Source organism: Solanum dulcamara, chromosome 7 (assembly GCF_947179165.1).
Source record: "Solanum dulcamara chromosome 7, daSolDulc1.2, whole genome shotgun sequence".
Classification (NCBI taxonomy): Eukaryota; Viridiplantae; Streptophyta; class Magnoliopsida; order Solanales; family Solanaceae; genus Solanum; species Solanum dulcamara.
This window is the reverse complement of record NC_077243.1, coordinates 52,483,500-52,496,491: the sequence shown is the minus strand read 5'-3', so window position 1 is coordinate 52,496,491 and position 12,992 is coordinate 52,483,500. Positions and strand designations below refer to the sequence as shown.

General features: G+C 35.9%; 1 protein-coding gene across 4 annotated transcripts in view; it reads right to left on the bottom strand.

Moving 5' to 3' along the window:
* Window positions 1–11,962, bottom strand: part of LOC129894421 (inositol hexakisphosphate and diphosphoinositol-pentakisphosphate kinase VIP1-like) — a 31,192-nt gene extending 19,230 nt beyond the window's left edge. For 2 of the 4 annotated variants that reach the window (XM_055970114.1, XM_055970117.1), the window contains exons 1-14: window positions 11,744–11,962; window positions 11,589–11,648; window positions 11,369–11,415; window positions 11,065–11,148; window positions 10,773–10,836; window positions 10,148–10,301; window positions 9,577–9,647; window positions 8,681–8,785; window positions 7,394–7,486; window positions 6,956–7,030; window positions 6,307–6,392; window positions 4,942–5,148; window positions 4,761–4,860; window positions 4,592–4,662 (exon numbers count right to left, since the gene is read on the bottom strand). In XM_055970114.1, coding sequence (XP_055826089.1) covers window positions 4,592–4,662; window positions 4,761–4,860; window positions 4,942–5,148; window positions 6,307–6,392; window positions 6,956–7,030; window positions 7,394–7,486; window positions 8,681–8,785; window positions 9,577–9,647; window positions 10,148–10,301; window positions 10,773–10,836; window positions 11,065–11,148; window positions 11,369–11,415; window positions 11,589–11,648; window positions 11,744–11,827 — 1,301 coding nt within the window. In that variant the 5' untranslated portion in view covers window positions 11,828–11,962. The remainder of the gene's footprint in view (window positions 1–4,591; window positions 4,663–4,760; window positions 4,861–4,941; window positions 5,149–6,306; window positions 6,393–6,955; window positions 7,031–7,393; window positions 7,487–8,680; window positions 8,786–9,576; window positions 9,648–10,147; window positions 10,302–10,772; window positions 10,837–11,064; window positions 11,149–11,368; window positions 11,416–11,588; window positions 11,649–11,743) is intronic. The other 2 variants (XM_055970116.1, XM_055970115.1) reach the window with 2 other exon arrangements.
* Between the last annotated feature and the right edge of the window lie 1,030 nt (window positions 11,963–12,992).

Here is a 12,992-nt window from a genome sequence, read left to right as displayed (position 1 = left end):
CATCCAGGAGGTACGACATGTAAAAGACTTGAAGAAGAATCTATTGTCTTTAGGACAACTAGATGATAATGGATGTTCATATAAGACTCATGGTGGAGTCATGAGAATATCCAAAGGAGCGCTTGTAGTAATGAAAGCGGAAAAACTTGCTGCAAATCTATATGTGCTTAAAGGTGAAACACACCAAGAAGGAGAAGCATCAACCGCATCAGCAAGTTCATTTGAAGAATCAACGATGATGTGGCATCGTAAACTTGGCCATATGTCGGAACGAGGTTTAAAGATTCTTGCTGAGCAAAAACTTCTTCCAGGGCTCAAAAAGGTTTCACTATCCTTTTGTGAGCATTGTGTTACCAGCAAGCAAAATAGACTGAAGTTTAGCAGTTCCTTTGCTAAAAGCAAGGAAATACTAGATCTGGTTCACTCTGATGTCTGGCAAGCACCGGTGGAGTCTCTAGGAGGAGCAAAATATTTCGTGTCATTCATCGATAATTTCTCCAGGAGAAGTTGGGTGTATCCAATCAAGAGAAAGGCAGATGTTTTTCTAGTTTTCAAAAGAGTTCAAAGCGCGGGTGGAACTTGAATCTGAGAAAAAGATCAAGTGTTTGAGGACAGATAATGAAGGAGAATACATTGGTGATGAATTTAATAACTTCTGTAAACAAAAAGGTATTAAACGACAGTTCACGGTGGCATATACTCCACAACAAAATGAAGTAGCAGAGCGGATGAACAGAACTTTATTGGAACAGACAAGAGCTATGTTGGCAACTGCAGGGTTGGAAAAACCATTTTGGGCAGAAGCAGTCAAAACCGCCTGTTATGTGATCAATCGGTCACCATCAACCGCAATTGATCTGAAAACGCCAATAGAGATGTGGACAGGAAAACCAGCTGATTATTCTCGCTTACATATATTCGGAAGTCCTGCTTATGTTATGTACAACACCCAAGAAAAATCGAAGTTGGATCCAAAATTCAGGGAATACATTTTCTTAGGGTATGCTGATGGAGTCAAGAGGTATCGCTTGTGGGATCCCACAACCCGCAAGGTGGTAATCAGCAGGGATGTTGTATTTGTTGAAAACAAGATACAAGCAAAAGAAGGTAGCACTTCAAAAGAAAAATCAGAGACTACTACAGTTGAAGTTGAAGAAATAGAAGAAGTTCCAGTTTCTTCTGAAACAGCACTAGAGCACGAAGAACAAGAGCAAGCTGAGATCGAATCTCCAGAAGTTCGACGGTCAACTAGGGAGAGAAGAGAACCAGCTTGGCACTCAGATTATTCTATGGAGAGTAATATTGCATACTGTCTATTAATAGAAGATGGAGAGCCTTCAACTTTTCAAGAAGCTATGAAAGGCAAAGAATTATCTCTGTGGGTGGCAGCAATGCAAGAAGAAATTGAAGCTCTTCAAAAAAATAAAACATGGGATCTTGTTCAATTACCACAAGGAAGGAATGCCATTGGAAACAAATGGGTCTACAAGATCAAACGCAATGGTAATGATCAAGTGGAGAAGTATCGTGCAAGATTGGTGGTGAAAGGATTCGCTCAGAAAGAAGGTATAGACTTCAATGAGATATTTTCTCCGGTGGTTCGACTCACAACAATTCGGGTGGTCCTGGCGATGTGTGCTATATTTGAGTTGTACTTGGAGCAGTTAGATGTCAAAACTACATTTCTTCATGGAGAGCTTGAAAAAGAAATTTATATGCTCCAACCAGAAGGTTTTGAAGAACAGGGAAAAGAGAACTTGATTTGCAAGTTGAACAAATCTCTATACGGTCTCAAACAGGCGCCGAGATGTTGGTATAAGAGATTTGATTCCTTCATTATAAGCCTTGGATACAACAGACATAGTTCAGATTCTTGTGTTTATTACAAGAGATTTGGTGATAACGATTTTGTTATTTTGCTGTTGTATGTTGACGACATGTTGGTAGCAGGCCCCAACAAAGATCGTCTTACAAATTTAAAGGCACAATTGGCTAGGGAGTTTGAAATGAAGGACTTGGGACCAACAAACAAGATTCTAGGGATGCAAATTCACCGAGACAGAAATAATAGGAAGATTTGGATTTCTCAAAAGAACTACTTGAAGAAAATCTTGATACGCTTCAAGATGCAAGATTAAAAGTCAATTTCTACCCCACTTCCTATTTATTTCAAGTTATCCTCAATTATGTGTCATAGCAATGAAGCAGAGAGGATGGAGATTTCTCGAGTACCGTATGCATCAGCAGTGGGAAGTTTAATGTTCGTCATGGTATGTACAAGACCTGACATTGCACAAGTAATGGAAGCGTTTAGTCGATACATGGCTAATCCTGGTAGCGAGCATTGGAATACTGTTAAGAGGATCCTGAGATACATCAAGGGTACCTCAGATGTTGCAATGTGTTATGGAGGATCAGACTTTACTGTTAAAGGTTATGTTGATTCAGATTATGCAGGTGATCTTGATAAAAGCAAGTCCACCACAAGTTATGTGTTTACTCTTGCTGGAGGAGCTGTAAGCTGGATTTCAAAACTGCAATCGTGGCTACATCTACGACGGAAGCAGAATATGTAGCAGCTACACAAGCTAGCAAAGAAGCAATATGGATGCAGATGTTACTGGAGGAGCTCGGGCACAAACAAGAGAAGGTTGCTCTATTTTGTGACAGTCAGAGTGCTTTGCATCTTGCAAAGAATCCGGCATTTCATTCAAGGACTAAGCACATACGAGTTCAGTATCACTTTGTTCGTGAGAAGGTGAAAGAAGGCAGTGTGGATATTTAGAAAATTCACACTAATGACAACCTAGCATATATGTTTACAAAGCCGATCAACAGTAACAAGTTTAAATGGTGTTAATCTTCTATTGGTCTAGCAGAAATGTAACATTGCAGTACCTGGGTAGAAAGGATGGTGTGAAGACTTAATTAATTCTCAATTAAATCCTCAAGTGGGAGAATGTGAAAAGAAAAGAAACGAAAAAGAGGAAGAAAAATCAAAAGTTGGCAGGCAGCCTACTTTTGTTGAAAAAAAAAGAAGGAAAAGTAATGCGTTGGGCAGAAACGCGTTGAAAACGCGTTGGCAGAAAACGCGTTGAAAACGCGTTGGCAGAAAACGCGTTTTCAACTTTTTGTTTCCTAGCATCTTCCCTCATTTAAATCATCCCAAAAATCCCAGAAAGAGAGAGTAAGAATACAAAAAGAGTTATACACCAAGATAAATATTGTAGTCTTGAGTGTCCTCTTTAGTAGTTGTTCCTTTTACAAGAGAGAAGTATTAATTGTTGTTTTCTCCTTGTATTTGAGAGCTGTGTACTCCATATTAAAATAGTGAGATCCTTCTACCCCGTGGTTTTTCCCCTTTATCAGTTAGAGGGGTTTCCACGTAAAATTCTCGTGTCTAATTTATTTTCATATTATTTATCATATCAAACTTTAGTTGTGGTGCTTCCTCCCCCCAACAAACAAAACAAAAAAGTTATTGATTTTGTATGATGGAAGTCAATTTTAAGGAAAATAAATTTAATTAGGAAGTTATTTTCTGGTGTTCGGTAGCAAAAATATTTTCATATGGATGGAAGTTTCTTTTTTTTACCATTACTTTTTCAAACAAACATGTTAAAATGATAGGAAAAACAGAAGAATAAGAAGTGTTATTTATAATAACAACCACATACCCGATAAAATCCCACTAAGTGGGGTCTGGAGAGGGTAGACTGTACGCAGACCTTACCACGAGCGAGTTAGAGAGGTTGTTTCCGAATAGGGTTATTTACTTTCTACATGTGGGTTTTGGGTCGGGTCAGGTCGGAACTTTTTAATTGAATCTTTATTTATTAGCTTTTAGAAAAAGAAAAAAAAAGTAAAAAATGAGTTATCCACCGGAAAGTTAGTATTTTTTGGTTGTGTGATTTTTTTGTTAGTATACTCTAAGTTTTGTGACTTTTGTGTTGAAATAATAAAGTGACTTTGATGGAAATAAAAGTGATAGTTATGTGACCATGTGAAATTTACCAAGATTCTATCCATGGAACTTTTGAGATAATATAATATCAAAAATTTAATGAGTCAAGATTTCATGAGCAAATATAATCAATTTGACTTTCAGCCTCTCCCTCCTCCTCCAACCATGAAATATGAGCAACAGTATACTAAGGTCTTTATTACATCACTAACGTATGAATGTCCTTTTATTTGAATGATATCTACCTGCTTTTTTAAACTCTGGGTATCATCTCCAAAACATTAAAGCATGGATGATAATCAGTATAAACATTGTTTAATAGTCCTCTTTAATTGATCTCAGCACAAATGTTGTACATCTTTAAAAGTCAAAATCTATCAAGTTGATACAACAACATATCTAGTTTAATCCCACAAGTGAGGTCCGTATAAAAAATGTTATTATCTATCAGGTTGAGTTCTCATAATTACTCTTATATTTATTTTCACCTCAACTAATTTGGTGAAACGTGCAGATGTTGTCCTTGTTTGGGGATGAAGATAAAAAGCAGAGGGCAATAGTGCAAGATGAGTTTGAGAAATTAATGTGATTGAGCTTCGATTAAGAATGACTAGAAGTTTTACTTACCTAGTACGTGGTACTAGAGCTCTGGTGGCATCCAAAAGATCTTGCAATTGCACGGCACTCTTAAGCTTTGTCTGCAGCAGATTGTGGAGAGTAAATAACAATATTGATACTCTAAAATGTCGCGAATATATTTAAAAAGAAGATAGGGTAATGAAAAGCAAAGAAGCACCTCAGATCTTGGTTTACCCCCATTATATTTTAACATCAAATTTAAGAGTTTTTCCTCAGTGACCTTGAACTTCACTTTCTGTTTTGGAGTTCTATCACCACTGCACAAATTGAGAATGATTAAGGAGGAAACTAAAAAATTTTTAGCAACAAAGGAAATGAAGCAAACAGGTAGGTCTTACTGCCGAATAATTGCAATTACACATCGCAGCTCCTCTGATTGTCCAAATGTGCCAATAAGCCCACTTCCTTGACGTGTTAGTCCCTCAGAAGGCTGAGCAGGTTCATTGACCTTCCATGGTAAAGTTGGTGGTATTGTGGATGAAAGATGTGGAGCTTTTGCATCTAGAAACATCTTTCTCAACACACACGCTGCATCATCATAGTACCTATACTCAGACATCATAGCAGTAACTCTCTTTTAGAACCAAGAAACAATAATGTGCACACAGATGATGACACTAGTACTACCGCTTCTGCTGTTACTAATAGTACTACCTGTACTCCTTGACAGTAATGATAATGTTAACAATGAAAACACGATTAACAATAATTAAAAAAATGAAGACAAATATTTTAACTTAGAACTCATGATTCAGGTATGAAGTTGAATTGAGGGATGCAGACACTTTGGAGTTTGGAAAACACATGAACGAAATCGTCAACTATAAAATTTAGCTCTGACTAAAGGGAATACCACTGTGAGAAAGTGATGTGTAGTCAAAACATATATGGGCCAGAGCACGGGGTCTTAAACCAATTAAGCACAAATCTTAAAATCACTGTTCAGAATGAAAATTACAAGTGAACATATTGATGTTGACATATACTCTTAACAGATAGGTTAGGTTTAAACATTTTCGCTTTTAATCCTTTTACCTGTTTTTGGGTGTCATTTATCCTACTTAGTAGTGATCATTATTACACTCCATGTGGTAGGAGCCCCTATGAATTTATTTATTTTTTATAAATGTGGTGTCCGGGCTAGCTTTCGTGCGCCTCGACTAATTCTACGAAATACATGTCACCTCCCACCGGCAATAGGTACTTGATAACTCTGTCCACCAAGGCTAGGACAGATGTCCACATAGGATCCCCTATGAATTTCATTATGTGAAAGTAGATGAAGCCTCATCTTCAGGATTATGCTTTCTCTTGCGTGGAATTTAAAAATCAGTTACATTACATATGTACAGAATTAAGTTCTTTCTGATGCTTAATTTATCTTGAGAACTACGATTCAAGAGAAAGTAGACGTGTCCAGTTCAACTGATTACTTTCACCTTTATTTCAGCAATGTTATCCCCAGTAAAGGCATATTTTGTATACCCCATGCAGTCATCGGTTTCTCCCTTCCATTTAAGGAAGATCTTCCCTTTTTCTTTCTCCATTTTCTTTTTCTGCCAACTAGGGCATGAGATACATGTTCCATTTTGTATTAAGAAGCAGATAGAGTAATGCTGAAAAGTGAAAACAGTGAATAGACTGGACAGGAAGTCTCATTTACTTTCTTGTTGGTGAAGAACATTAAGCATTGTAAACATTACTTGTAAGAGTTCTTCACAAAGCTCCAGCCATTCACATCACAAACATAAGAACGCCCCTCACAACGCAACAGATCAAAGCCACAAACCTAAACAAAAGGAACAGAAATTGTCATCCTTTTCCTTTGCCATCAATGCAGTTTACAACACCATCAAACAAAAATTGCCAGCATAGTATTCTTCAGACTGGAGGTCTGGGAAACAACTAACAATTATTCACATATTTCAAAATAATCTAAACGGTGAAGTAAGAAATCAGTCAAGTAACTGTCTTATAGCTGGGGAGAGGACGGGACTAGCATCATCTATCTTTTTCAATTGGATGATCCTGCACATGCCACAAATTAAGGTTCCACCAATGGTTAGAGAAAACTGGGGCAAAGTTTTACCCTATTTTGAGATAGAATATGCATCCACAATATAAGCATAAAGACCAGATGAGAAGTATCTGATAAACACATGGTATATTGAAGAGGATAACACATCCACAACGCTACCAGCATTGTAAACAGAGAGAGAAGGCACTGAAATAAACCTATAATAAGCAAAAGATGAGGCAAACACCTAAAATAGTTGCAACAGATATTAAGATCAACAAAACTTCATATTTCCAAATGTTGTAGACAAATATTGCAAGACTTAAGTGACTTACTGCTTGCCTGAAAGCTATGCAAACTTCTCTTGCCATTTGCTTCTCTGAAGGGGTCAATAGAACAGGATATCTGACCTGAAAAATGAAGCAACTTTGAACGTGTAGCCAAATATAAGCACATATCAGCTGCTAGAGGAAAAGATCAGTACTTTGACAAATTTACTTATATGCGAAGGAGATTTTAGTGGGACATGATAAGTTTGTCCATGAGCCTTGTATATGGGGAAATTTCCCACATCAATAAGTTATTACTCTGTAAAACTACTTGTCTCCTGAGTCAAGTGCACACAGTGATTTAACCCACAGTAAATAAAAAGATGATACCACCCTTATATTTTCCTTTTCTTGTCTGACTGTATGTCTCAGGACACGACAAAAAAGGAAGGGACAAAACGCGGACTTCAATAGTCGCCGATGATAAGTTGAAGAATTACTAACTTCTTTTCCATCAGGATTTCTCATCACAACTCCATCAACAACAGGAGATTTCCTTGCTTCTGCATGTGCATATTCTGGACCAACAGTATACACCTACGTAAATTTAATTAAAAAAGGATCAAGGACATGAGCACATCACGAGCAAAGTTATATATTGCAGACACTGTGCAAAAGGACTTGCATAGAGTTTTCTATAATGAAGATCCCTTATGAGTCCAAGAGGTAAAAACATGGGAGCTAAGACCGAGATGGAATAGCTCTTACTATAAATATATGAGATGTGGTTTTCTCTCATTTTACCTTTCCTTTTTTGGGGGCTGTGCAGGTTGGGAAGAAGCAATAGGAAAAAAACATATCGAAGGAATCATGGACACTCCCGGAGACAATTATTGGACTTGCATTTTGCTCTATTTGACCCATATATGAGGTGTGGCTTTCTCTCATTTACCTTTCCTTTTTTTTTTTTTTTTGGGGGGGGGGGGGGGGCTGGGGGGGCTGTACGGGTTGGGAAGAAGCGATAGGAAAGAACATATCTAAGGAAATATTGAAAAATCACTATCTCCATGATAGACACTCCGAGAGGCAATTATTGGACTTGCAATTAGCTCTCCACAAATTTTCTTTGGTTTGGCATCTAACTAACTCCCGCCATCCCCCCCCCCCCCCCTCTCCCCCGGAGCTCTTCTTAGTTTACATACAAAAGATACTAAAGGATGAATTTAAAATAAGAAGAGGAAGATGCAATTCATCATACCATTAATAGAGTCCAAAAAACTTTTCCTTGCTCCATTGATCTCTTCAGAATATGTAACCAAAAGTACCACCCAAGTTCTTAAAAATCAGCCTTTTCACTACTCCATCTCCTACTTTAGCTCATTCCCCCTTCTTCTAATTTTTCCTTGAGACTTCTTTATAGCCTATTTCACTCTAAATATTTTACCATCTTTAATGTTTGTTTCCTTCTCAATTTTTTTTAACAATTTAGAATGAAAAGCTATCAATGCTTATTAAACATATACATAGGGATCAAGTGTGCCACAATTTCAAGTATTGTTAATTGATAATCATCCAGTCATGTATTACATCAATGTTTAATGTAACTACACTTTCTCCTCACAACATCTATTATCTACAAAAAGAGTCCAAAAATCTGGGCCTTCTGACATCTTTAAGCCAGACATAATAATATCTGAGATATGCAACTCCACAGAAAAAGAAAACCAAGTCTAGTTGCCAATTACAGTTAAGCTCATTCACTCATAGATACCAAAAAACAAACTTAGGAACCTTAACATCTGTTCCTCCTGTAGGCATGAATTCCTCGTATATGTATGATCCTTCACGTCTCACTCTTCTAACATCTGGATGGAACTCACTTGAGCGGTTACCAACCTGAAGGAAAAGAAAGAAGTTAAAGAACCATCAAACCGAGTTGTACGTACAACATACTATCAAATTTATCATCAAATATAACTCCTACAAATAGACATAAACTATGGTGGAGGATATGGATGACTTAATACTTCAATTGTTAAAAGTTGCACTGTTTTTGAAAGATATGAATCCTGCTATTATAGATAAGCAACTGACAAGGAGACGCTCGCTTTAGATTTAAAGCATTTTTCTCTCATAGTTTCCAGTATAAGGGAAAGGTTACAAGTAGACACCTAGAAGTCTATGAAGCCAAAGGAAAAGAAGGAAACTAAAATAAGTCTTGACACTATCACAATGAAAGAAATGACAAATCCCTCTCTTTAAGTATCCTCAGTGATATTGAACAAAAAGCTCAAGTTACAGAACATATCAAATCCTTCTCCGGAATGATTACCCTGGGAATGTATAATGAAATTGAGGTTATAACTGCAAGGCCGATAAATGCACCTCTTTTTGAGAAAAATGTCTAAATCTCTCTTGAATTTTTTATAATCAAATACTTGCATCCAAGCCACAGCTAAATACAACTAACTGAATCAGCACAGATCATTAAGATCATCCTCAATCACCCCATTAGGATTTAGGGGTTTCTATACCAGAGAGGTTGATTAAAAAATACAGGAACATTTGCAGAAAAGTCACAAGCAGAGGAGCTGCAGTCTCTGACACCAATAGGAAGATGGCCAAATCAAAACTTGTCGAAAGCAATTTCAAATTTTTGCCCAAACAGTATCATTTTTAAATTGTACCTTGCGGAACAATTCCTTCATTCCGCTGCCTGCTGAACTAGGGTAATATATCATTATTCTGTGATCATCACCTACTCAAACAATGAGAGACTGAATAAGCCAATGTAAATGGTATTTGCATAATATCAGAATGCAGCAGAATCAAAATCAAATTCTTTTTTTAAAATGGATTAAAAAGCAAAATCTAACCATTAGAAAAACCTGCACTTTAATAGCAGTCATAAGATACAAGTAATAAACCTGAGGTCTAAGCTCAAATCCAATTAAACTTTTTCAAACTCCATTTAACAGTTACAACCTATTATGGTACAATTTTGGTTTTTCATCATAGCCTAACTTAGCCAAGACGCATCAATGTGTATCCCACTGTTTGGAAACCATCAAGTTGGTTATTTATTTCTCAAAATTTTCAAGGAACACAAAAATATGAGTTTTGCCTTTTGATTTATACTCCAGTCTATTTATTTGCAGTCATAATGCAAATAATATATTTAGCTAATCGAACAGGGAAATAAAACAAGAGCACATACTTGCAAAATCGTCGCAAAGATAAGAAGGCAGGAAAACTTACCATCAACAGGCTTTTCTACAAAAGGTTTCCAAAAGCGATTCCCATGAACTTCGACAAAGTCATCTTCTTCCTCAAAATAATCCAGTTGTTGATAAGGCACTTCTCTATTAACGCAAGCATATCTCGGCACCGGGATTCCAAACATCTCAAGATGCTGAAATCTCACAAATCAAAACAAAAATGAAAAAGTGTATTGTCTGGTTTTATGGAGATGCAAAAGAAAGAAGTCACTGATTTTATACAAGGTTTTTTTTAGTTTTTTCTTTTTTTTCATGTTACAATGAAATTGGTCCAAATAGAACAAGTGAATAATAAGGAATCTTATAGGCAAACCCAAACTTTTGAACCCAATGCACTACTTAAGGAACCCAATCTGTTATGAATGCAGGACTATGACCATTTCCCTCTAATATGTTTATTTCATAGGTCATCATGTTGCTGCAAATTATGTGAATACATTTCAGACAGACAACTAAAACCAGCATAGCAATCATTTGATGCAAGGTTTTATTGATAAATACACTTAAGGAGAAAACACTTCTAGATGGACTATTCAAAGACAATTAAAGTAGGCTGATTCCCCTTTTCCTTGACCCTGAACATCAAAAACATAACAGATACAAACCTCATATACTTTTCTGCGATCATGAAGAAGGTGTTGGGGCTCCAATTCATTCACAAGGAAAGGCCTAAGGCAGAGAAACAGATACATCATTGTAAGAATGTTGAAAAGAGTAATGGTATAGTTCAAAGAATTGTTTAAATTTATTTCTTCAATACATTTGAATGGACAAACAAGAAGGAACGAAAGATCACGATAAGATATAGAGTTTGGCAAACCTAAGGACAGACACAATGCTTAGGCTCGCCACATAAGGAAGAAGGAGAAAGAGAATAAAAGGGTTTCATCCACTTACTTTCTCAATGCAGCATATTTTTCAACCTTCTCCAAAGGATATCCACTGGAATGAAAGGCAATCAAGCAATCACAAGATGGCCAGCTGCAAACATGATATACAATATAGTGGAAAGAATTCTCGCAGTTACATGTAAGATCAATATATATCATACCGAAAGTTGAAAAGATGTGCAAGTAATTGGTAATGGCTGATTTCAAAGACAAACTATTGTTTAGAAAATATTAAAACACATGTTTCATGAAACACAAATAGAAGTAGAACACTAGCAATTGAAGTCAGAGTTGATTCTAGATAGAAGTACCTCTCAATTGGATCCTCGAGTATAACTTTGTCCCCAAAATGCACGACCTACAAGGTCATACATCTTATCAAAAAGTGTATGAATATTTGAATAGTCCATAACTTCCGAGGTAGAGTATAGGCAGAACTCGATATTCCGTCATGCACGTGATGAGGGATTAGATGAGACAATTGAACAATGCCAGAAATGTAAATTAAAAAGGTGATAGTGAATGAATTACCTGAAATTCGCCAAATGAGTTTAATCTATCGAGAATCTGTCCCATGGGAGCGGAAAATACCTAAAATTGAAAATATAGTTTTAATGATGGTGCATGCTAGGTGTAGGCGAGAAATTGAAGCAAAAAAAAAAACAAAACAAATTAAAGAAGAGAACCTCCGGGCCGCTTTTCACCTTCTTTTCCATTACACAAACCCCTATCCTTATCTTCTTCCCATCATTATTCTCCTTCAATTCCATCTCTCTCTCTCTCTATCACATTCAAATAATGTAAAATGAATCCTTATACACATTCATTCATTCAATGTACCAAGAGAAACACGTAAATGTGAGTGGACAAAAAAGGATATGAGTATAAACAGTCGTTAGAGATTCAAGAATCCCGCAAGTTACATCGGAAATGACATGAATTTTAATTGTTGTTGAAAAGCTTTTATTAGAAAGCAAGAAGCTAGTAAGTACATCACGAGAATAGAAACAGCACTGTGAGGCTGATTGACACGCGTAGCTTTCAACAAATATATGTACTGCTCTTTTCTCATCTCTTTTAGCCTCCTATGCTGCACCTACCACTTAACGCCTTTGTTTGGACGCTTCTTCCCGACGTATATACATCTAATCTTTGGTACGTTATTTCTTAATAAACGATTAAAATCATATATATAAAAATGGGAATTTCCAATCTTTAAAATTAGATTACAATTTTATTCTTTAATTTAAAAAAGTATCCATTTAACATTTTTGTATAAAAATGTATATACATGATCATAAATCATAAAGTCAAAAATTACTTTTAATTAGTTATTATAACAATCTAACATTTTCCATTCTAATTCATTATCTATGCAAAATTTGAACTACCTTAAGCCCCGAAGTAAATTCTACTTTCTTCCCTCTCGATAGGGAATTTATATAAAGGAAATGAAAGACTATCAAAAGTAATGATCACTACTGCGTCAAAAAATCTTCGTCTTCAATCTCTATTTGAAATGCATTTTTTCAAGTTGAGCCATTATCATGGATTCATAACTAATAGTCAATCTCTACCACTAGAATATATGATATAATTTATGATATTGTTGTATCCGGTCCAAATTGAGGTAATGTCTAATTTAGTGCATATTAAATGAATGTAATGATTATTTATATCATCATTCATATTTCAATATTTATTTGATTGTCCTTTTGAGTTTTTGCTGCTACAATAACATTATTTATACATAGCTTTTAATTTGCTCTTTATATAAGTTCACATCGAAATGTGAATATCATTTGAATCTTTTTCTTCCTCCAAAACAATCTACTCTTTTTGCTTGTTGTATTTTTCAAGTAAATATCTATTTTTTCAATTAAAAAAGTTTATTTTCTGCCAATTGCCTGCTTATATATTTATGGACTAGCTTAA